Source organism: Astyanax mexicanus, chromosome 9 (genome assembly GCF_023375975.1).
Source record: "Astyanax mexicanus isolate ESR-SI-001 chromosome 9, AstMex3_surface, whole genome shotgun sequence".
Lineage (NCBI taxonomy): Eukaryota > Metazoa > Chordata > Actinopteri > Characiformes > Acestrorhamphidae > Astyanax > Astyanax mexicanus.
This window is the reverse complement of record NC_064416.1, coordinates 26,073,108-26,098,117: the sequence shown is the minus strand read 5'-3', so window position 1 is coordinate 26,098,117 and position 25,010 is coordinate 26,073,108. Positions and strand designations below refer to the sequence as shown.

The 25,010-nt window shown below is 40.7% G+C and overlaps 1 protein-coding gene across 2 annotated transcripts in view; it reads right to left on the bottom strand.

Annotated features, from left to right (window-relative positions):
- Window positions 1–24,047, bottom strand: part of bcar1 (BCAR1 scaffold protein, Cas family member) — a 116,577-nt gene extending 92,530 nt beyond the window's left edge. The window contains exon 1 of one of the 2 annotated variants that reach the window (XM_049483358.1): window positions 23,464–24,047. In XM_049483358.1, coding sequence (XP_049339315.1) covers window positions 23,464–23,475 — 12 coding nt within the window. In that variant the 5' untranslated portion in view covers window positions 23,476–24,047. The remainder of the gene's footprint in view (window positions 1–23,463) is intronic. The other variant, XM_022679719.2, reaches the window with a different exon arrangement.
- Between the last annotated feature and the right edge of the window lie 963 nt (window positions 24,048–25,010).

Here is a 25,010-nt window from a genome sequence, read left to right as displayed (position 1 = left end):
CCCCAGCAAGGACATTAAGATGGATTAGAGTGAGGGACCCTGTCCAGCCCTGGACGGTGACAGAGAGGGAGAGACCACTGAGGGATGCAGCAAAACAGGCGGGTACTAATGGGAAACTGTCATGCTGTGATCTACAATGTGTTTACAAATGTGCTTCTTTTTTGAAAGAGGCCTACACACATATGAGTACAATAATACTGCAATTGTGTAAGAGAAAATCATTAATAGGGATGCACCTAATGATTTAAATAGACTAATCGAATCAAATGAGTATTGATACGATTAGTCGATTATTCTAACAACTAATTTATTGATTATTCTAACGTTTTTTTTGCATACATGTGTTTGATTTAATTATTTAATCATGAACCGTGAGAACATTTTAATTTATTTGAATATTTCATTTAATATTTAATTTTCATTTCATGTTTTTGTATAAAGCAAAGGATGGAATTTATGTCAGGGCAATATTCTGCAACAAAAATACCTCAGTGTTAATAGGTTTCCTTTGTGTTCTATTGTAACGTTCCTTTAAGTAAACTTTATTTAGAACAGAAGAGAGCGTGAACGACCACTAGCTTGCAATGGTTCTTAGCCAAAGTAATTCCTTGCCATGTGGTTCAATCAGATATTTTGAATGATGGCTCTTGATGGAGTTTAGTCTTTCACCCTTATCTTTTATGCACTGAAATTTCTCCAGAATTATTTTTTTCTTCAAGGAACATTGTTTTTAAACATTTTAATTATTTTCTCATGTATTTGTTACAAACTGTAGATCTGTGCTCCTCGAAGATTCTGTGGATCTGATTACTGATTATTTCTTTAAAATTTAGTTGCTTAGTTGCTTTGTGGATTACTTGATTTAAAAAATAACTAAGTTTAATTACAAGTTGCTACAGTAGTTACTCCCCCCATGTGTGGTGTTACACCTCCTGCTGAAAACGTGACTTAATTGTCACATAGTCAAGATGTCACCCCCCAAGATGCAAGAGCAAAGCAAAAACAAATGACTTGAATAAGTAACTTTAATCTGATTACTAGATTGAAAATAGTAACGTGTTAGATTACTCGTTACTGGAAAAAATGGTCAGATCAGTAATTACTAAGTAACGCATTACTGACATCACTGTGTGTTGCCTAAAATGAAGGCATGCATGCAAGTCAAGCAGACAAAACATGAACATGGGTTCATACGGTCTACAAATAAATAAATATCAAACTTTTTTCTGATTTGGGTTTAGTCCCTACTTCACCATCTGTGTAGATCATTTCCATGTTTTTCATATGTTAAGCTGTTAAGTAGTAGGTTTTGAATTTTATCCAATCATCTGTTGAAAAAATTTTGGCCATTCATATGAGACTCGCCCACGCAGAAGTGAAAAAGTCTCAGAGAAGTCAAAGGTAATTAACGGTAAACATGCAATGTAATTACATTTAGAGTGTTGCTCAAGGGGGTAAATCTATCATAGAAGTGAAGGGGGGTCTATTTGCCCTTGAGCCACAGAACGAACGATATCCATTCGTTTCATTTCCGCCCATTTCCCCCCACCACTCTCTGAGGGGTAGCGTACAGGATCCAGGCAGAATTCCGCTCTGTGGGAGCCAAGCTTCTGTCCTGTGTGATGTGTGTGTGTGTGTGTGTGTAACAGGAGGTCAGATAATCTGTGTCTTCAGCAGTTTTGAAATGACAAATGGTTTTCTGGCATCATCGCCATCGTATAAAAACACACTGTGAGTCTGTCCACATAGCAGAGACAAAATGAGCTCAGAGGTCAGAGAGGTCAGTGTGTACTGTAAACAGTTGTAGAACGTACAGTACATGGCATAAGCCCTGCTACCTATAGTCAGTGACACGGATAAACCCAGGCTTCAAACGTGCAGTGTAGCTAAAGACAAAAGCAGGCCCAGTCGCATAATGTTAGTGTAACCACAGTGATGCGTACAAGCAGGCGAGTCAGGTGACTGCAGTGCATACCAAGTGTATAAATACCGCTATGGTTCAGGGCCAAATTTCACTAGCAGTGACACACACACACTCTCGAATGTGCAAAAGTGTCCATGTGTGAGTGTGTGTGTGTGTGTATGGACATCTCCCAAGGCCACAGCTGAGACGAGTGGCTCTGGGATAAAACAGACTCTAGTTAGAAGCCACTGCTAGATACAGACCTACATTTCAATCTAAAACTCCCAGCTTCAGCACTGTAAACATCTCCTTCAACATAAATATTTTGCAGATTATCCCCTCTGAAAACACTGATATCGGCCATCTTCTCCACCTGCTTACCCGTTTTAACCTGTATCTGTGCCTGACTGATCCACTGCAAACACAAGGATGATACACTCTGCCATTTAAACAAACATTTTACCTCAGATTTATATTTATATTAAACGTGACTCCTTGAACTGCTACTCTGGACAACACAGATTTTTTATTTCACTGTTTTCCTTCTAAAGTTTTCCACCCACAAAGTATTGACAAATTTAAAAAATGTGCATTTAAAATTACATGTGACAAAAAAATTTAAACGGACCCTTTTAAACACTAAGGTCAGATGAAAAAAATCATAAATGTGTTAAAGCCAAAATGTAAATGTGAGTGATGAAAAAGGGTTTTTATGATGATATAACAAGTCCCAAGCAACACAAAAAAACATTATAATACACTACACACTACCTATAGACTATATTAGTCTATACTACCCTATACTCCCAATACTATTCATTACTCCTTACACTATTCTATACTATCTATATTCATCCTATACAACTCTACACGCCACTATTATACCCTATACTCCCCTATAATACTCTAAACTATCCAAGTCCCTCTGCTATTCTATACTCCATACTCTCTATACCGCCCTATACTCTGTACAAATCCCTACACTTCCTATACTTTACTATACTAATCCATACAATCCAATAGTCCCTCTGCTATTTTATACTCCTTATACAACCCTATACTATCTACACCACCCTATACGCCATATAAATCCCTACACTCCCTAATACTACTCTATACTATCCAATATTCCCTATGCTATTCTATTCTTCTTACACAACCCAGTACTCCCTATACAACAATATACTCTGTATAACTCCCTATACTAACCTATACTACTCTATACTCTCCAATATTCACTATACTACCCTAAATTACCTTCATTACTCTACACTATTGTACCCTATATTACTCTACACAACACTATTATACCCTATACCCCTATACTATTCTATACTATCCAACACAAACTGTACTCCCCTATACTCTATACACTACCTGCACTTCAATTAATGTTGCAAATTCACCTTTTATTCTGTAGTTGTTTGAAAACAGAAAGTTGCTTCTGTTGTTTAGTCTTGCGTTAGAACTGTAAAACTGTAATTCAGATCAACAATCTGAGTTTTATCTCTAGAAAAAATGCCTACTCCCAAATGTATGCTGTTCTGTGCATGTAGCGGCCTGCAAACAGCGTGTTCACTTCATCTGTGTGAGGAAATAAACCATATCATTGTCTGTGTTATTAAATCAGTAGCTCTCCTAAGTGAAATGCAGACAGGCTGGAATGGAGGGTAAGGTTACTATGGCTGCAGTCCCATTTGCAGCACATGGCCTGTTGACAGGACGCCGCTCTGGCTCAGAACCAGTTTGGCTGGCGGGAGTTTCCAGTGTCTGCTGCGGGACCGGGGTTTCTGGAGGGAGAGAGAGAGAAAACGAGGGTGCATTCCAGCATGGCGGTCCAGGAGTCTGCCGAGCAGCTTTCCAACTTCCCGCTCTGGCAAAAACCTGCAGACATCGGAGAGCTTACACCACAGAAACATTAAAAAAAGCTCAGCACAGACTGCTTTGTAGCTCTGTTTTGCTTTTTTGCAGAAAATCTGAAAGAGATAAACAGCCAGAGAGCTTGTTTACCCGCTCTGCATAATATGCTGAAGTGAATTTAAGTGGAATGCTGGAAAACACACAGATATGTGCCCTGCAGACTTGGATGCTTTACAGGTGGTGCTACTGAGCACGTCTACAAAACAGAGAAAGGTTGTTTCAGTCTAGCACACACACACACACACTCTCCCCACATTCCCTTCTAGCTCATGCATTTCATGCTTGACTCACTCCATGTCTGTCGCCTTCCACCTTTTGTTTCTCTCCTTAACACTTACCTTCCATTCTAAGTCCCTCTCTTTTCCACTCCTGTATCCTCTCCTTTCCCACTCAATCTTTCTCCTTCCCCTCTCGCCTCTTTTCGATCCTTTCTCCAACCCCCACCCCGCTATCCTCTCTCCTCTTTTCTCATAGAGGGGGAATAGTCTGTGAATGAGGAGTAAATTGCTTGCCCTCTCAGTTCAAATCCAATTCGGCTCCGGCTCCAAAGATGGCGGCTGAACAGATTACACACGCTTGGCAAGAAAGGCAAAGAGGGCATTGGCCAAGACTGATGTCTCACCCCCTTTCTCTGCCTAAAAGACCACACTGGCACTTGCCCATCAAATCTACCCCTGCTCTAACACACTAGTCCACAACAGTTGCCCTGGCATAACCCTGAACTGCATATTTTAGTTATTTCCCTGCACATATACCACTCAACTGTTCAATTAGCAACAAAAGATTACATGTAATATACACTGACATGCCAAAAGTCATGGGATAGCAATATAAACTGATCATAAAGTGTTACCACACTTGTGAAGTGTTACCCTGCAAGTAAGGCATTCAACCAGTGTACTCATTATTAACTGGAGTTTGAGTAAGGCCTGATAGTGGGTGCAAGATGGATGGGACATTCCAGTTTCTGCAGTTGTGTGAGAATTTAACATTCTGTGGGCCAGGAATAAATGAAGGAATAAACCTCATGAAAGCCATTACTACCCATAGCAGACAGTGCAGTGGCTGGTTATGATTGTGACTGCCGGTGTCTGGCTAAAGTTGCCCATGCAATTAATAGACTAGAAACAAACACATTTACCATACTTTTGGTGGAGAACCGTATGCATTTACACTCATGTTCAAAAAGTTCCCTTAGAGAGATTGAATCCAGTTTCTAAGTAAGACGAAATACGCAAATAAACCTAATGCACAGCAATTATTACTAGTGTTTTTAAGCATCTTGAACAGGCGTATGCTTTTACACTGTAACATTTCGTTCAAATGCAACTCAGATCACACCCTAAAGTAGTTTGAGTTACTGGATTTCTATCTGTTTTAAATGAATTTAGGGTGTGTTTACACTTGCATTTGTTTTTTAGATATAATATTGATACTCAAACCAGGTGTAAACAGGGTTATAGTCTCAGCTACTGAAAGAGGGGGTTCAAACTAGAGGTGTGCCAAAAAATCGATTCACATAAGAATCTTGATTCTCATTTACTACGATTCAGAATCGATTTAAAATGTCCCAAAATCGATTCTGAGGGGCGGGTTTTAGACTGATTTTGGGCTGGGTATTTTTGTTGGACCTGGCAACCCTGGGGATAGCGCTTGTCCCTTTGGAGATCTTCCAGACACACACAGAGCGTAGGTGTTTGAGAATCACCGGTAAGATGGCAGAACAAGCACTATATTACCTTAGATTAACGTGTAGTTTCAATGTTTTATGGCAGAATGCTTCATAACAAGCATAAAAAGATCGCTAGTAGTTAGTTTCAGTAACTGTTAGCTAGCTAACTAGCTAACTTTCCAGTTCCACCTTAAATAACGCTACAGGTGGCAGCGGGCTGCAGCATTTAAGGCGGAACGGAAAAATAACAATAAGCTAATCAGAGCTAATTTCAGCTCCTCATCACAGAGGAATTAAGGAATGGACAATATGAATTAATTTCTCCACCTCCTGCCCCCTTTCTGAAGAAATACAACCACCTTAAATTAACTAGTTAATCAGCAGCTGCTCCTGAACTTTAGCGCTCCACTGCTATCATCACATCAGCCCAGCAGCGTCACCTACACACCACCGCTAGTAGCCTGGTAATAAAGCAGTGTTATTTATTTATGTATTTATTGTTCATTAACGTCATTGTGATATCCCAGTGATTCCTCTGTCACTGAGGACCCACATTCCTGCACATTTTATTGTTTTTGTAACACATTACTTGTTCCAGGACCAGTGTATATTATGGAGGGTTTTTTTTCAATACGATTCATAAGCCAGAAGCAGAAATATTTATAATTCAAATCGTTTTGAATCAAAAATCGATTTTGAATCGAATCGTGGCCCCCAAAATCGGAATCGAATCGAATCGTGAGATAGTAATCGATTCCCACCCCTAGTTCAAACCATTATTGCCATATTTCTGCCATTTCACAAACTGTTCTCATATATCTCATATAGACCAATATTCAGCCTTTTTGTACTGTCTACTCATGTCAACATCAGTGACATGAACAACAATATGTTTAAGTAACAGCCTTAAACATATAGTTTCACCCTAAAATTAGCCTCAACCTACAACCATCCTAATGGTACTGTTTGTTGATTGCAGTGGATAGTTATGTAGGAAAGTTACAGGGGCCCATCAGAACAAAGTGTGCCCAACATTCTGATTGAAAACATACGGACAACAGCCAGAGGATAAACCTCTTTTAGCATGGTCTGCAAGCTGCTATACTGGTTCTTGTTTGTTACTTGAATGCACAACTAGTGATGTGTGATCCTGTAGAACTGGACAATGGGGCCTCCACATGCTCTCTTAATTACAGAGTTGTACATGTGGTGCTTTTACCTGAAACCTATCATTTCAGAGCTTCAGGGGAATAAAGAAGCTAGCAGCCATCTGTGCTGGTGGCCACACTGGAGAAAGACATCTTGAATGTGGACACCCATCACTTCCAATACAGACCAAAACAATACCATCTGTGATCTCGTTATATACTTTATTATGTAGACATGCATAAAACATCTCATAAATGTTTGCTGTGTATTTACGTGTATTTATGGAGTTATACACTCAAAAACCATCAAACAAGGCTCTGACTGAACGGCTATTTTCAGTCTGCGCTGATCCATGACCAGGCTTCCCAAACCAAATTGCACCCTTCACAATTATAAAGGTTGCCACCACAACTGTTCCCAGATCAAAGCAAAGGGGACAATCCTACAAATGGCAGTTTGAGACGGTTCGCCCACATGCTGCAGAGCTGCTTAACAGCCATGACTTCTTAACGTGCCTCCCGGCTCCTGACGTATGCACTTTTAAAGGGCATCCCTTCCAAAGCCACGGCTTTCTGCACACCACTTGGTTCCGAATTTACAGTAATCTCCTGCTTTCTCCCTTTACGGGTGTGTAACGGTGGATCATAAAAACCCCTGCGCACCACTGACTGGAATGAAATAGAGCCTTGTGTCTGGGCCTGAGAGGAAATACACCAGACTATGAATATATGAGCATAAAATGGCAGCTAAGGAGGATTAATGTTTACTGATGAGGTTTGCTGCGGTCGGCGAGGAAGCGACTCAGAGACCACGCTGCAGCTTTGTCTAGCGATGTGTGGAGATGAGCCTTTGCAGAGCAGAGGGTCTCTATGCTTCCTAATGAGATCCACACATGGCACATGGCAAAATAAGAGGAAAAGACTACGGTCAGCACATTTCATACACTAGTATGAGTATGAGTGCACACATGCACTAATGCAGGAATAAATAAGGGAAGTCAGTAAACCCAAATACTGTCAGTGTCGGCCAAAACTGCAACTTTAAAATTTTAAAGTAGATTTTATTATTTTTAATATTTTATTGGTGCATTAATCATAAAATTAGCCACAAATGAAAAGAACAAACAACCAATCATACTTTTTATTCAGTCTGTTAAATGATATCAACATACTTTCAAAATAATTGGTTGTTTAGATGCCAAACCTTGGTCGTAAACCTAACAATTAAGAAACAACCTAATTAAGCAAACTTCAGACATCAGACATCCCAGCCAGTATTCTAATGAGGAGCTCACATGGATGGAACATGGTCTAGGTCTGCTCCAAGTGGGCATGCACTCTGAGTGGGTTTGTTCAGCTGTTTTTTTTTTTACTGGGACCTATTCATTACAGTAAAACTTATTCTCAAATCGGTCCAATCTAGCCCAAATCAGGTCCATAATGGGGTCCATGTTTAACTCTTCCTGGTTCCATTACTGAACCTGATGTGGCCTATCACTGACAGCCAACAGGGAGCCTGTGGACAAAACGTTCTGGTTCCCAGTTAGGCTACCAGTACATAACCCTCATTGGCATCATATCTGTGATGTTTTGGCTGACTGACCACATCTGATGTAAATTTTTACTAAGATAAATGATTAAACCTCCACTTATGAACTTGTAGAGTGATCAGCAGGCTGTAATCTTCCATATCCAACAAGAAACAAGAAACAAGAAACAAGAAACAGAACTCTAGCTAATGCTGCCGTTCTTTAGAAATCTTCTTTAGGAAACCCTTAAGAAGTGTGATATCTTCCGAGCAATCGAAAAAGCCCATCCCCTCAAATCAATTTTCTGTCAAATGGAGCTGCTTTTGTTGGCCATAAATGACTTGCTTTCGCCCCCACAGTTGCGGTAATATGGTGCAGAGTCCTTCCATTATCCCGCGGCTTAATCCTGGGGCTGGCACTGGAAAGGCCACCAGCCGTGGAAAGGTCGTGGCGCTGGCGGGGAAAGAGAGAGCCGGCGTTGGGATAACGTCGCGCTAACGCTAATCCATCGGCACTGATGAGAGAAAGGGGACAATGCCCAGCCAAAAGGTCAGTCTGTGGCAGCTGTATGAAATGGAGTCTCCATCCTCAAAACAAATCACGCTCACTCGTTCACTCACTTGCTCACTCGTTCATTGGACCTGGCTGGCTCGATTTAGCTCGTGCTTTCATTGCATTTTGGCATTTTAGCAATCTCACTCACTTTCTCACACACACACTCTCTCTCACACACACAGAGTTTCTAAATCCCCAATCACACCGCCACACAACTCCCATCATAGAAAAGGTCAACAAGAGAAAGGACACACTGACAGGCTCTGAATGAGACATTTCCAACAGCCTGATGTTGCACTGGTTGTGTGTGTGTGTATATATAAGTGTGTGGGAAGTGATGATGGAGGTCAAACTGAATCAAAGAGGGCAAGGTGAACCCCCCTCATCTATTCTCAGGTAGACGGAAATAAATTACATTAATTATGCATGACTCCCACGGTTTATCAGGAACCAGCCAATTATGGTTGCGCCGCACCTTTACAAACCACGTGAACAAACCTATCTCAGCTTACGCTCCACAAGGCTTAAATGGAAACGGCGGGCTCACTGTATGAAATAAAGCTCAGGGATGTTCCTTTTTATCTGCGGTAATCCATCAGTTATGAAATTGAATTGGGCTGGGCTGGCGCATACATTATGCATAGTGCTGCTTTAATTTGGGCCGTGTAATGCGGGTGGGACCAGTTAACCTTCACACAGATTAGCAGGTCCTCAAACAGCGGCAAACACACACATCACAGCTGTTTCACACTGCTGTACAGCACGGATTATGCATAGCAAATGAAAATGACACACATATACTGTACATGCACATATACAGTACAGCCACAATGCTCAGAACCACACATACTCTTCATGATATTCTGTTTAAATACTTATAGTATACATACTATACACAAGCAACAGACGCATAAATACACAGGCACACGTACACAATCCCCTGCTGTGCAGGGCTGATTGGAGAGGAGCGCTACTCTCTTAGGTACTTAATGAAGACACACACACACTCGCCAGCTCATTAAAACACAGGCGGATGATGTCACTTTCATGCCCTCTGGAGCATTTCAGCATAGCTAGTCATTAATTCACTTCATTTCACAAACATTGGTTTGTCTTTGCAGCTCCAGGGCACTGCAGAGTGACATGCTCAGCTAGATACACATCAACAGCAGCTTATCAGTACCAAATCATTCATTTACAGGACAGACGCAGTGTATGATGTGCTAGGGTTAATTGATATGAGAGGCTTGCTGCATATGATTCTATCAAAATATCAGAGCGTCACCCCCCTCCAAAGTTGCGGTTTCATTGTCATTAGGGTAAAGTTAACTTGATGAAGTAGTTATGGTAAACTTTTATGTTGGATTCCAATTTACTGGTCTGATTTAATGACTGTATAAAACATGGATGCTGCAGTTCCATTTCCTTCCATTTCACTGAAATGAGGCAAGAAAATGGATCTCAGGAATACCTCAACCCATTAGCATAAACCATTTTCAATTGTGCAAGTTCCTGAAAGTGTCAAAAAACCACAAAGATCGCAAAGAAATTGCTTATTATGGAATTAAATCCTAAACCTATGTTCTAATGAAGAATTATTGTGGCACCACTTCAGCATCGGTTTTGATATATTTTGGCAGGTATCGTATTAAAAATGGCTCTTTAACCAAGGAAATGTATGTTTATATGTTAAGGAATTTTCAGAAGAATACTCGATTACTAAAATATCCCATAGCTGAAGCCCTGCTTCCAACAATAGGAAAGTAATGTCGATGGGAAGCAAAAGTTTAGAGAGGACAATCTAGGGTCTTTGGTCTTCAAATCCTGTACTCCCATAGCAAATGACTGGTCGCATGTCACCTGCTATTGTGAACAGGGTCAGACCACCCTTACTAAGTTTAAGAACCAGCGTCTTTTATTTGATGTGACAAATCTGGGATTATTCTTGTGTCCAATGACATTGCATCATGGGTGTTTCATAAAGAAGCAGGCAGCTGGCTTCAGGTGACTCAAATATAGTCCATACTAATGTTCACCCTTTAAGTGTAGATGGCATCACCTGAGTCTTAGCTACTTTAAATTTTGAAATCAATAAAATGGAAAAAAGAGAGAGGAAAAAAAACAGCTAATACAAGCAGAAATGAGTCCTCTGGTTTCAGGGTTTAGATGTAAGTGCCAACTAAATCATGACTTGTCCATAAGCAAGGATTATCTTTTTTGTATCATCTTTGTTCTCATTTATCATGGAGGGACTGCAAGGGGTGTAATGTGATTTAATGATGCCAGGGAATGAACCATAGACTGGCCAAATGTATTATCTCCCCCAAAAATCAATGTCTGAACTGTGAAGCAGCATGGGCTGCAGGAGACAGCTACTGCAGCTGAGCATGATACAGAAACTGAGATGAAGGGAAACTGAGGGAAAAGCTGCACGCTTGTGTTCCTGTCTTCATCATAGAGCGGCTGCATCACAACTGCTGTCATGTTACTTTCTCTCTCCTGTCTCCTGCACTTCTTTCTTCATCCTCTCTCCTCCTATATCTCAAGCTACAGTTCATTTAAGGCAGGACCTCTGAAGGGTGGGTTATAGAGCTCTAAAATAATTTTACAATATTTCAGGGTATTTTTTGAGAAAACAATATTCTTGGTGATATAACATAATATTGAAAAATATTAGCAAGCAAAATTTTTAATTAATTAATGCTAATGTTGACAAAGCATATAATAGTTGCACTAGTTTTCTGTATATAAAGGTCCTTGACTGTGAAACAGCGTTCTTTGGCGTACCCATCTTCCTGGCCTGTGTTTGCTTAGTTTGTGTTGTGCATGGTGCCGAGTGATCCAGCGGTCTAAAGCGCTGCCACTATGAGCGGGAGGTTGCAGGTTAGAACCCCCGCTCATGCAGCTTTGCAATCTAGCTTCCGGCGCTCAAAGGGGGCAAAATTGACCCTGCTCCCTCCGGGTGGGTAGATGGGGCTCTCTCCTTACATCACTCCTAGAGTGATGTCCACAGCACAGTGCGTCTGTGAGCTGATGTATTAGAACCGAGCTGCTGCGCTTTCCCCCGAGCGCGCTGGCTGCTCAGCAATGCTGCATCAGCAGCAGCTCGAAAAGAAGCTCACATGTATTGGAGGAAGCATGTGCTAGTCTTCACCCTCCTGGTATGTTGGGGCATCACTAGTGATAGGGGGAGTCCTAATGAGTGGGTTGGGCTCCTATGTGGAAGGTGGTGTACATACATTAGCTAGCTGACTACATATCATTTTGTGTTAGTGGCTGGTTAGCTATGCTGTAAAGCGCTGTATACCTGTTATGATAAATGTCCACAGCTGTAACTCCTTCAGAGTGCACTCACTTTGAATATGATATGACCGTAAACCATTTAATATAAGCTGCCCGGAAATGCTAACACAAATGCAAAAGTGGGTGTGGCGAAATAAGGTGAATAGCCCAGACAGAGACTGCATGTTTAATGCAGCTCTAAAAGCAGGCTATTAAGCTCAGACTACTCAAGCCTATAGCAAATAACACACACATAACAACGTAACATCACACAGTGTGTGTGATGTGTGTGTTTCTTGTTTCAGACAGGATTTGCTACATGACAGGATTGCATCTAATCCAGCATTTTCCACTAGTATCAATACATCATTCCAAGTGTTTAGTGTTTAAATGTACACTGTGACCAAACAAGGTCATTCAAACTGGCAGATTGAACTGGCGTTTGCTGCCTCCATCTTGCTTTCTTCGTCCTCTGCTCTTTCTCTCTTTTTTGCTCTTCTTCTCTCTGTCCTCCATCACCTCTTTCCACCATTCTTGACACCCCCCTCCCTCCTTCTCCAGACCCTGTCCTCCCTTCACCCTGTTTTCACTTTACATCTGCTTGCCACTCCTTATACTCTCTCTCTTTCTGCTCCTCACACAACCCTCCAGCTTGCATGTTCATCTTCTTGCCAAGCCACTCTGCATTTCAAATGAGGATCAATCTGCAGACTCTCTCTCTCTCTCTCTCTCTCTCTCTCTCTCTCTCTCTTTCTTTCTTTCTCTGACTCTGTGCTGTATTGACTGGACGGTTCAGGAATAAGTGAGGCAGTGAACATCGCTAGCCCCTCCACTCCAAACACATGTATCCCAACCTGAGACGGGCCAGGCGTGATCGATGGGCCGCCATTAACACTGCCACCACACACATCACTGCGGAGATTTACGACAGTGGAGACGGCCCAATTTGGCACTGGCACCAGGGTACACACACACAAACACACCAACACAAACACAAGCACGCGCACACACACACACACACACACACACACACACACACACACACACACGTACGATTTTCCTGATCCTTCCAGACTACCAGCTGGACTATCACACTGAGAAGCTACAGAAAAGCTCAGCAGATCACAAGAAACACACACACAGTCTCTCCACTCTCTCTCACACTGATCTGCAAATAAAATATGCAAATGAGGCATGCATCCTCAAAGCTGCAATGTCAGATGCAACACACACACACACACACACACACACACAGAGGGGGAGCCTGAGAGCACATTGGAACAATAGAGCAAGTTACGCTGAGTTCAGGGCCTGGCCACAGTGTGGCCACATGCGTTAGCCACATTTCATTAGCAACTCAGCAGAAACATGCGGCACACACACACAAACACACACACACACAATCACCGTTACAGCTGGAGCTTAGCACCAGCTATCCCTGCATGACATACTGCTACTCTATAGCAGAGCTTCAATGGATGCTGTAAGCTCTACATGCCCATGGTCATCTATATAGACTAGAATTCAGAATAAGCTATTATTATGTGTTACATTGTGATAAATATTCATACATGCAATGTGTGTCTTATCAACAGGTAAATCCGGTTTGGTCCTCTGGTTGTTACTGCAGACTTCATCTTTCAACATAACATCAGCATATTTCTATTAAAATATCAGGTTTCTGGATACTGTAAAGTTTGCCCAATTTCTAGGTACTCTGCACCTGCTTCATCTTTCTTCTTGATGTACAGCACAGTCCTTGGTGCAGAACACTGCTTAAAGCAGGTTGTTAATCTCTGACCCCACATTGCTTCAACTACAATTCTTTAGGAAACATACTGTTCTACAAAGATCAGCTCCATCGCTTAGTTTGCTCAACGATGAGGAGCTTTAAAATGATGCATTAATAACTTAACAGTGCACAAGAAGCTTATTAAAAAACACTGTTTACATCCCATAGCGTAACCTAATCTCCAGATGCCGCCATCTTAAAGTAAAGTCATGATCAGTACAGTGATGACGGCTCCCGGAGATCAGGTTAGCTACAGGTTGTAAACTGTGGTTTTTAATAAGCTTCTTGTCCCTTTTTAAGTTATTAATGCCTCGTTTTAAATGCTAGGGTTTCCGAATTCTACCAATGAGGTGTGGGGCTAAATGATTTATTTGCAAGGGCCCGTTGTAAAGAGAACTAGGCAAAAAGCACAAAATTACTGGATTTCGGAAAGCTGCCGGAGAGCGGAGGTGGGCTGTTCAACAAAGGTTAGTACTCTTTATCATGTTTCACTACACCTTAAGTCAATTTTACATAGGAGTTCTCCTTTAATTACAGTAGTGAAGTAATTCTACTTCATTACTATACTTCTCTGCTCTTGATTTGTGGCTCTTAATTTGATCTTTCAATTACATTCTATGCAATGACAATGACAAAATCAACCTCTGTTTCTCCTTCAGTCTATTTCTCTGGTGTAGTTTAGGACGTATAGTTTTTGTTATCTTAAACTTTATTATTTGTTAGAAGTAATTGTAGTAGTAGGAGTCATTTTTTTCAGAAATGAGTTCAGAATGTAATTATTGTGAGATACTGCCACTATTGAAATCAAGTCGCAAGGTGGAAACTAACTGTGTTATGCTATTTCTGTTTGACCATTTCGAACATTGCAAATCCCAGGCAGCAAAATGTTCACCTTCAGATCACAGTTTTACATCCCTGGGGTCTCTGATTTGCTCCCCTGTGTGCTGTGCTGAGTGGAACACTGGGCACTGGTGGCCTGAGCTGTGGAAACAGTGACCGACGCCATGCTGAGCTAAACGACACCAGGATTGGAAATCAGCAGGACTGCGCATGAATTTCACACTGAACTGTTCCCTCTGGAACAAACGCACTTTAACACACACAGAGCAGCTCTGCAACAAAATAAAAGTCCATGTGTGTAAACAAGGTAGAGAAACACTACAAACTAGCACTGGGTGAGACCACAGTGATTGGGGGTGTACAGAAGAGAGAGATGAAGAATGAACACATAGACACAGACAGAGAGGGGGGGGCACATTCCCTCATACCACATTCCCCTCCCACATTATATCAGAGATACGCTTTCAGACCCTCCCCCTCAAGCCTGACACACACACACACACACACACAGTGACTGATAGCAAACAGTAAAAGAATGTGTGGCTTTTCCACAGTATCTTCACATTTTCATATTTCAGCTAGGTAGTCACCTGCCCATAGCGAAACACACACACACACACACACACAGCTCCTCATTTCTCTTTGCACTGCTCCTGTACATGCACACACAGACACAAACACACACACTGCAACAAGGATTAATTTCTTATAATGACTGTGTGTTTGTGTGTGCATGTGTGTGTGGTTGTCTGGTGTGCTACACATAAGCATGTCAAGATAAATTATATCACTTTAATTTAAAAAGTGTTTTATTTCACTGATATAACAATTATATAATAGCACATTGATGCTAATTGGTGGTAATGATTGTGATTGGTGATATTTGGCTAGAAGCTTCCATTGGACATAACGAAGTTACTGAACACAATTATAGTGCCATATTGCACGATATTCCCAATAACATAATTATAGTGGCAGGTCTGGCTACACTTAATTCATTCCCATATATACATGTATAACCGCAGTGCTATAAGCTCTGTAAGCTCTGAGGCAGCGTACCTGTATAATTCGCTCTTTAACTAAAAGAGGAAGCAGTGAATCCTGTGGTGATATACATATTTATAGCCCCATCCACATTCATCATATCTACACCTGCAGCAGCTTCACAGCCTAAACACCAGCATATCTGCTGAGCTGTCAACTCCAAACCAATGAATTTGTCAGCTGACCAATGGATTGAGATGCTTCCTGTATACCTGTGTGTGGATTCGTGTGTGTGTGTGTGTGAGAGAGAGAGAGAGAGAGAGAGAGAGCTTGCGAAAAGAAGAGATACCTTCAGTCATTAAAGATAGACAAAGATGTGTCAAGTGCATGTGCTGTGAGCCACTAGACAATAGTGTGTTACTGTGTGAGCCTGTGTGTTTAGATTATATGCATGCTGTGGCGTAGTGGATAACACCACTACCTGCTAGTGAGCTACCACATCATGTGGGAGACTGGGGTTCAATTCCAGGTCTGGGTGACTATCCTGCTCTACACCAATAAGAGTCCTTGGGCAAGACTCCTAACACTACATTGGCCCACCTCTGTAATAGAAATAACACTGAAGTCACTTTGGATAAAAGTGTCAGCTAAATGCCATAAATGCAAATGTAAATGCATGCTGTAAATGTGCTTTGGTATTATGGTTTACATTTTTCTTACATTACGCCATTTTTAAAGATTTTTTTGTTACATGTTATTTTGTTACGTTAGATGTTATTTTGTTTTTTACACAGTAAAAAGTAAAAGTTTTGGTAAGTTTTTGTTGTTTTGAAAACATTTTTCTTACATTACGCTATTTTTAAAGATTTTTTTTTGTTACATGTTATTTTGTTACGTTAGATGTTATTTTGTTTTTTGCACAGTAAAAAGTAAAAGTTTTGGTAAGTTTTTGTTGTTTTGAAAACAGACAACAATGTACAGCTTTTAAAGTGATTTATTTATATGAGGTAAACATTTATATAGTTGCAGTAGTATACTCTTGAAATTAATAACATTTAAAAAATGTGTGTGTGTGTGTATGACAGACAGAGAAAATGGGAAAGGTATTTCTGAGTGTCGCAATACCTCATGCAGGCTTGCGCTTGCCCGTTCACCACATACACAGCATCATCCAGCTTCCCCTGTAGCCTAAGTTACACACATCTCCACGAAAACTAACGCACTGTTTGTAAGATCGCCTGCATGGATTCATAGCTGGCTATCAGCTTTCGGTTGCTAGGGCAACCCCACACACAAATAGCCAGGGTGGGTAACGGCGTGATTGAAATGCACACGGCTCACCTCAGCCACGATTATTAATATGTATGCGGCGCATCATCTATGACGAGCTCCAAATGTCAGGCTTCAGAGTGAGCTTTGTGGGAGCGGCTGTGGGCTCCCCGCCGAGGCCTCGTTTAACCTCCAGCTCCTCAGATGCGGGAGATGGGAGGGCGGGGCAGAACTTTCCTCCCTCTCTTTCTCTGCTGCACTGAACTTCAGGAGTTGAGCTGAGAGCCTGAGCATGCCTGAGCTTTACAGAGGCCCTGGAAGAGTATTTCAGGGTATTTGTGCGATAAAGTTATTCTTGGCGCTGCAACAAAATAAATACCAAAGTTTATTTGCCGATATTATTGCATACAATATGATATGGCCTACCTCTAATTGAGATTTTCACCAGATTGTCAATCAGATGAAGTCAATGCTCCAACATGTCATGATCCTAATAATGCACTGCATATATTCAGCACTGAATTAAAATAAATTATACTGCACCACAATAATCTCTAGTAATAGTCTCTATTCAATATCTCTAGTAAATGTCACATCTACTACATCTACGTCCACTATATAAAAAAGTAAATTGCCAATACTATTGCATACAAGAATAGTATTGTGTCCCATGATTTCTGACATGCCCTATGTACCAGTAAGCTAAAGAACACAAAACTGACCTGCATTGAATGTGAATGTGATTTTAGCCTGAGCTGCTTTGCATGTCTCTTTGCATAGACAATTCTAACCAGATGTTACCAATCACAATTATTACCATCCACTTTGCTATACATTGCGGGTGGTAATGCCTTTTTGATGTATTTCTCTTTACACACAAAACACATACATATATAGATCATAAAAGGTTGTATGTTTCGGAACAACTTATGAAATGTATCATCCCATCGATCTGGCGCCCACATCAGAGCATGCTCAAACTCAGTAATTCACATTACCTTGGCATAAGCAAGCTAGCAAGTGTTCAGCCTCATTCACAAGATAACACCTCAACACTTATATAGGTGTGGGCACTTTCAAGCCATACACCGACATAACATTATCTGATCAATTTTTATACTGCTACTTCCTGACTTCGGTCATAACAGTGTATAATGCTGGTTGGCACAGGTGTCCTTTGGCTTATATATTGGAGCTGTGTGTCTGGAACATTCCTCCAAACGTGTTGGCCACCTAAAAAAGTGTCGGTGGCAGACTTCACATGTTTTAGAGAAACATTGCCTACCAACGTTATTTACCACCACTCGTCTCCCTAAATTTGTACCCTAGCATAGTGGAACCACAGTTGAGAAGTATTAGCATAGGACTTCAAACTTTTAAAGTTATAACAGTAGTTCCAACAGATGATTATTCAAAGCCTGCAGTGGGATGAATGGAGCCTGGCTGCATGACTGCATGACTCTAGGCAGGTAGGCACTGTTCCTCTAATAGCCCTGAAGCCGAGCATTAAGGCTTTCTGCTTAATGTGAGTAGCTGCTGGAGGCTAATGTATGTATTATGTACAGGATATGGATGATGCTCTTTCATTTATATACAGATGATGGTACACGCCTGTGCATGCAACAGGCCACGCATAGCCTTCGAGAAGAATTCTTGTGGATATGTAGGAGCCTCTGTAGCTATATAAAGACATGCTTAGCAGAAGAAGCTTGCACTATTTAGTGAAACAACATTTTAGTACCTCTGCAAGAACTGCAGAACTGGTGGTTAAATTACACAATGCTTCATTTACAGCCACCAAGGTACACTGGTTCATTGTTGTAGCCACTGAATAAATAAACTGCGAGTCTGAAAACATTTTATGGCTACCATGCCTTTCTCATAACTGTGAAGAGACTTAAACAGAGGACACACACTTACACCATTGTGGACAGTACACACTCTCCCTATTATGTAGTCCCTGCATGCTCTGCTACGCCGTGTGATGGAAAGTGAATCTTCGACAGAGTGGCAGTTTGTGAAATGACAAAGAATAGAGCCGGTGGTACGAGCAAAAGTGGTGAGAAGATGCAGCTTGAGATTCATTTTGGGTAGCGGACGTAAACAAAACTCTGTCCACTACGTACTTTCTCTCTGCTACATTTCAAAACCTGCTTTGTTTTCATATCACGCCCATCCATACCTCAACAAAATCTAAATATGTCTAAGCTGCTGCTTAAATCCATCACTTCAGGTGTACAGGGGTGGATCCTCACATTCTGATAGCAAGGGTTTTGTATAAAGTTGCAGTGGAATTCACTAATTTAATATTTTAAGTTGTTCTTTGATGTGTAATAGTAACTGTGTGACTTTGGTTGGGGCAAAAATAGCTCAGATGCAGTTTTACAAGCATATTTGCCCGTTACATGGACTTAAATAAAACAAATGTTTTCCTGTAAAAATAAAAATACAGAGCACAACATAGCTTTAGCACTTTCCAAATTTCCTTCTGTGTTCTTTGGGTTCTCTCAGTGTTTATTCAGCGCAATTTGCTGGTAAATAGCAGAAGAGACTGTAAGCAGTTGGCTTGGTTAGCTTCTAGCCTAGCAGCCATCAAGTACCCACTTACTTCCTCTGCTTAGTTAGTGGTAACTCTGAATCAGCCAATTCAGTAACCAAACCATCAAAACATCAATTAGCAATCTGACAAGTTATTGTTGCAGGTATATTTCATTTATAGTTGCTTTATTTGTGTTTTTGATTGGTGTTATTTAACGGTCTTAAATTTTTCCTTTAACACTTTAAACTGTCAGTCTGGCTTAAAGAGCAAAGTCTACTATTTATAATCCCAGTTTGGCTAAGGAAAGGGACTGAACTTGTGGACATGCCAATATAATTTTTGCTATTCATATTTACTGTTTTTTACACTACAAATTCCATAGCAATTTCCATTTTCTTTGCACAAAAGGATATTCAGTGTTTGAGTGTTATGATTGAAATACAATTATAGGTGGTTTACACATTGCAGCAATATACATTTTCACTAAACTCCAGGTGTACACCCAACCAGAACCCAATGTGATCAGAGTATGTTCCAATCAATCAGACTACATTGAGATGTTCCAACAGGAGATGGAGAATACAGATGTTTCGTTGATGTTTTTGCTGCAGTTTTCCACTTGCTCACACATTTACAAGATATGAAAGGCATCTGGCCAAATGGTAGTAAGATGCAATCTTGACGCAAAAAGCATGTTATTGCAACTCAATCAAGCTAGCACATGCACAGAGCTGTGTTTTCACCACACAGAAGATTCCACAATGAACAAATGGAATGTAAAAGATATAGGCTGATATATCTTCCCAAGCACATAGCCTGAAGTGGTGAACACCAGAGAACCAGGTTATACTTCCACATTACTTCTACACAGCACTCCACAAACCTCTGCAGCATTTATATTGGTTGCTACTTAAACAGACAGGACCCGAATTAGCCCCTCTCTGCCCCAAGGGACACCGCAGTCTGTTTCCCCCCACCTGTATTTAGAGAGGACCCACCCACCTGTGCTCTGACTGGCTAGCAGGTCATCCTCACTAACATTTTACTGCCTGTAAGCAGGAGGTGGGATTCTCCGGAAAACGGGCAGGAAACAAAATAAGGCATGTTGCCTTGCTCTGTCTCTCTGCAGGCAGAGTGCTATTTCTGTAATTGGCAAGCTTCTAAAGTTTTGTGTCCCTGAGGGCCACTCACTAAATCTCACACGGCTTGAGTAAAACGCAGCCTTAATGCTGCACAGTGGCCAACTGGTGCAGACTGGGACCAGCTGCCGGAATGGGGTTATCTACATATTCAAGATTCAAGTATTCCAATCTTAAATAGTCCATATTTAAGAATATGTAAGACTGTGTGACTATAGTCTACAAAGTATAATCATGATGTACTCAGTGCAGAACCAGTATGTATTCTAAAGAGTTTTTATAACAAGCAAAATCTAGACAGTCAACACTATATCACACACAGTATCACCAAAATGTAAAAAAAAAAAACAGAATGCACTGTAAAAAGTATTATAACCACACTATTCTATGATTAGTTTCTACATATAGAGTTTACACAGTGTAACCATAAGTTATTCCACACATGTATTAAAACGAATAATGAATGTCAGCACCTGAGAGCTCATTGTTAATGTTAACTATTTCAAATGTTTGTTGTAAAACCCAGTGGCTCAGTGAATGTAGTCATAATTTAAAAAGCACCTCTTTGTGACAAACAAACGAGCTCATATTTGGCATATACAACCAATGAGCCTCTTTCTGCCAATTATGTATTTGTTTGTCTCCGGGCTGGACAGAACACTGAATGAGGATTTGGCTTTTCCCTCTACTGTTGTCAGTACAGTGATTTATTTATGGGGGTTGGTACTGTATACGCAGAGTAATAGCTCTGGAAATCCAATCTCGTACCGTACTCTCCAGCTGGTATCAGCCAGTTTGCAGCATAACAACACCCAGGCCAGTTTCCACAGCAGATGAGAGATAACACAACTCCCTACAGGTCTGAGCTGCCTGATATGGGAATCACAGACACGCCATGTTCATGGAACAGCCTATTTGGCCCATTCAAAAATTAAATCATTAATATCGTTATCTTATTGAGTCGTCAATATGAATAATTGACATTTTCCACAATTTCGTGCCATAACACCAAACTGATTTCACAAAGCACGTCTAAACACAGGATTGTATTGTTTACTAAAAACTGTCATATTTAGTTGTTCTGTGATGTATATTTTAATTTTAAGAAACACAGGAATTTTCACCTAAAGCAAATCAACCAGCATGTAAATGTTATTAATGAAATATGTGTATCATTAGTTAGAGTAAAACAAATGATATTGGGTATATATAATCATCAATCTGTTAGATATTGTCATGTACAACTAGAATAGTATGATTTTTTCTTTGTATCAGCAAAAACATTTAAAAAATGTATTTTGCTAAAATGCAGGTAATATATTCACCTGAATATATTAGATCAATGTTGATGTACTGGTATTTATTCTTTTTAACAATCCGTTATAATAATTAATAATAATGCAAACTGAATGTAAATAGTAGCTATTATTACTGAAAAAAGTTAAACACACACTTGTCTGATAGTGAACAGTGTGGGCGTGGTCATAATATTTTAATCAATTACTATTCTAACACTCTGTGACCTGAACTAACAGTATGAGGGGTCTGTCCCAAATGTGTACTAATTGAATAACAGCATTGTAGTCAGAACCACCAGAGTCGAGTCCGAGTCAAAACCAAGACCAGGACATGTCAAGTCCAAGTCAAGACCAAGCTGGGTATACCGGTACACATATTCACAACGCATACATGGAACTGGTCAGCCTTTGAGTGTGTGTATATGGGCACTGGGTAAGCAACAGATTGACATGCAGGGTGTATGTTGCATTACATTTTGGTCATGTTTTTTTTTTTTCTTTTTAAATTTGACAGTGCAGAAATCATTGCACGTCCTGTGGTGTGACTATTGCATGTGTACATTGCGTTATCTGTACAGAAATTATATATTGCGCAGACCTAGTACAAACATATCAATAGGAAGACAGTGGGTTGTGTATAAATTGTGGTAAAAAGAAAACTCAAGCATTATTTATAGTGTAACCTGAACGTTATTACCCAGCTGGCACACAAGGGACCTTCAATGTGTTGAAATGTGGTTGAAATATGTTTGAAGTAATGTCTGTTGTTGTTTCAACGTTGGAACAACGTTGAAACAACATTTAGTGTTAAATAATTGTGAAAACTTTAACATTTTAACAGTAAATCAACATAATTTTTTCAACTTTCTGCCTTTTCTGTGTACAATTTAAAAAAACGGTTGAATGGAGGGATGAAAAAGTGGTTTAATTTCAATTTGCTGTGATTGCATTTTTATTTGGGCACCAATTCTTCATCATACCTTCATCATTCTATTTGTATTGTGTTTTTGAGATCAGATGTTGAATCAGATTGGTAGTGATGGTTTATGGTTAACACTTTGTTAATCATGTGATTTTTTTTAGTTTTAGTGAGCTAGGGTTTAGTAAAGTTTAAACGTACAACGCTGAAACAACGTTGCAATATCAATGTTGACTCACTTTTTAAAATCAACACCAAATAAAACGTTCAACCATAAACTGGCATTTCATCGTTAAAATGCCAGCTAGGTACTGGCTTATATTTTTAAGAACTGGTCAAAAAAGTAAAAATACCATACAAATGAGATATGTGGGAAATGTGAAATGTACAATCAATTCTAGAATTACTTGTTTAAGTGTACTGTATAGAATTCAGTACAGTAATATAATAACACAGTATGTATTATAATAAGAGCAGTAGTCCAGTAGGCTGATATCTATGTAAATACAGCAGGTAGAGTCTGTGGGGACTGTGAAGCTGAAGCTGTTTGTTAGTAAGGTGCTGGAGAAAGTCAGAGGAACAGCTCTCAGAATTCAGCTACAGTCAAGCAGAGCAGCTTCACTGTTCTAACAGATAAATAATAACAATAAGTTAATTTTATCATCATTTCTTACCGGTACAGACATCTTGTGGTCCTTCCCAGTCCACTGCAGCTCTCTGGAGACTGTACCCGACCAGGCTGCTCCGCTCTGGCTGTGTTTAAGAGCGCTCTCACACACAGAGAAGATACAGAGAGAGAGATAACCCCGCGGAATGTGTGAGCTGGTGTCGCGGTCGGTCGGTCGGTGGGTCAGTGCAGCTCTACTCCATGCTGTCCGCTGTATAAACCGGGGCTCCGCGGCGCTCTCTCTCTCTCTCTCTCTGAAGCTGCTGAGAGGTTAGTGTCAGGAATATTCTCCCACCCAGCAGAGCGCAGTCCACCTCAAACGGGAAGCGTTCAGAGCTCCAGTCCCTTCCTCCCTTCCACAGCCTCACCACCCGCACGAAAACACGAGCGAGAGACCCGCGCGCTGCCGTTACTGACCGCTAGCTTCACCGCTAGTTCACGCGCACACTCACTGACCGCGTGAGTACTGCGGCTGTGCGGAGCTGGAGCCTGTCAACTCGCTGCAGAGCCAGAGCCAGTCCCTCTCTCTCTCTCTCTCTCTTTCAGTATCTGTCTCTCAATATCTCTCTCTTTCTCAGTGTCTTTCTCAGTATCTCTTGCTCTCAGTATATCTCTCTTTCTCTCTATCAGCCTCTTTCAGTATCTCTGTCTCTCTCTCTTAGTTTCTCACTCTTTCTCTCTCAGTATCTCTCTCTTTCTATATCCCCTCTCTCTGTGTCTCTCTCTCAACTTCAGTTTAAAGGGACAGTCTCTTGCTATAAGCAGTGGTGTGGTTTCATCCACACCTTCATCCAGGCAGGAAACCGTACTGATTAACAACTCAATAGGAAATATCGATAAATAAACAGTGAAATCCACCTGATGCTAAACTCACAGGATAAAATATTAAACATTTCCAGTAAATTTTTAATGAACACAACACAGCACAGTCCTAAAGTGTGGCTAGAAAACAGTTAAACACATGTTTGACAGAGTACAGTGAGGGCATGGTCCTAATATTTTAATAAGTTAATATTCTAACACTTTGTGACCTGAACTGACAGTATGAGGGGTCTGTCCCAAATGTGTACTAATTGAATAACATCATTGTAGTCAAAACTGCCAAGTCCAGTTCAAATCAAGACCAAGACCAGGATCAGGATATGTCAAGTCCAAGTCAAGATCAAGTTGAGTATACACAAATATGCACAATGCATACATGGAATTGGTCAGCCTTTGAGTGTTTGTATGGGTCCTGTTGGACCATATATCATATATTGTTAAGCAACAGGTTAACAAGCATGGTGTATGTTGCATTTTATTTTGGTCATGCCTATCAACTTGGCTTGGTCATGCTAGTCATCCAGCTTGATGATTCTGGTCAAGGCTAATGAACCAGCTAAGTCTTGGTGATCATGCTGGCTGTGGACCACCAGCTTGGTCATGCAGGTTATGGTGGTCAACCAATTTGGTAATGCTGGTCATGCTGATAATACTGGTTATGCTGGTTGGCCAGCTTGGTTTAAATGGTCCTGCTGTGGAAGATCGGCTTGGTCATGGTATCTACCTTGTTTA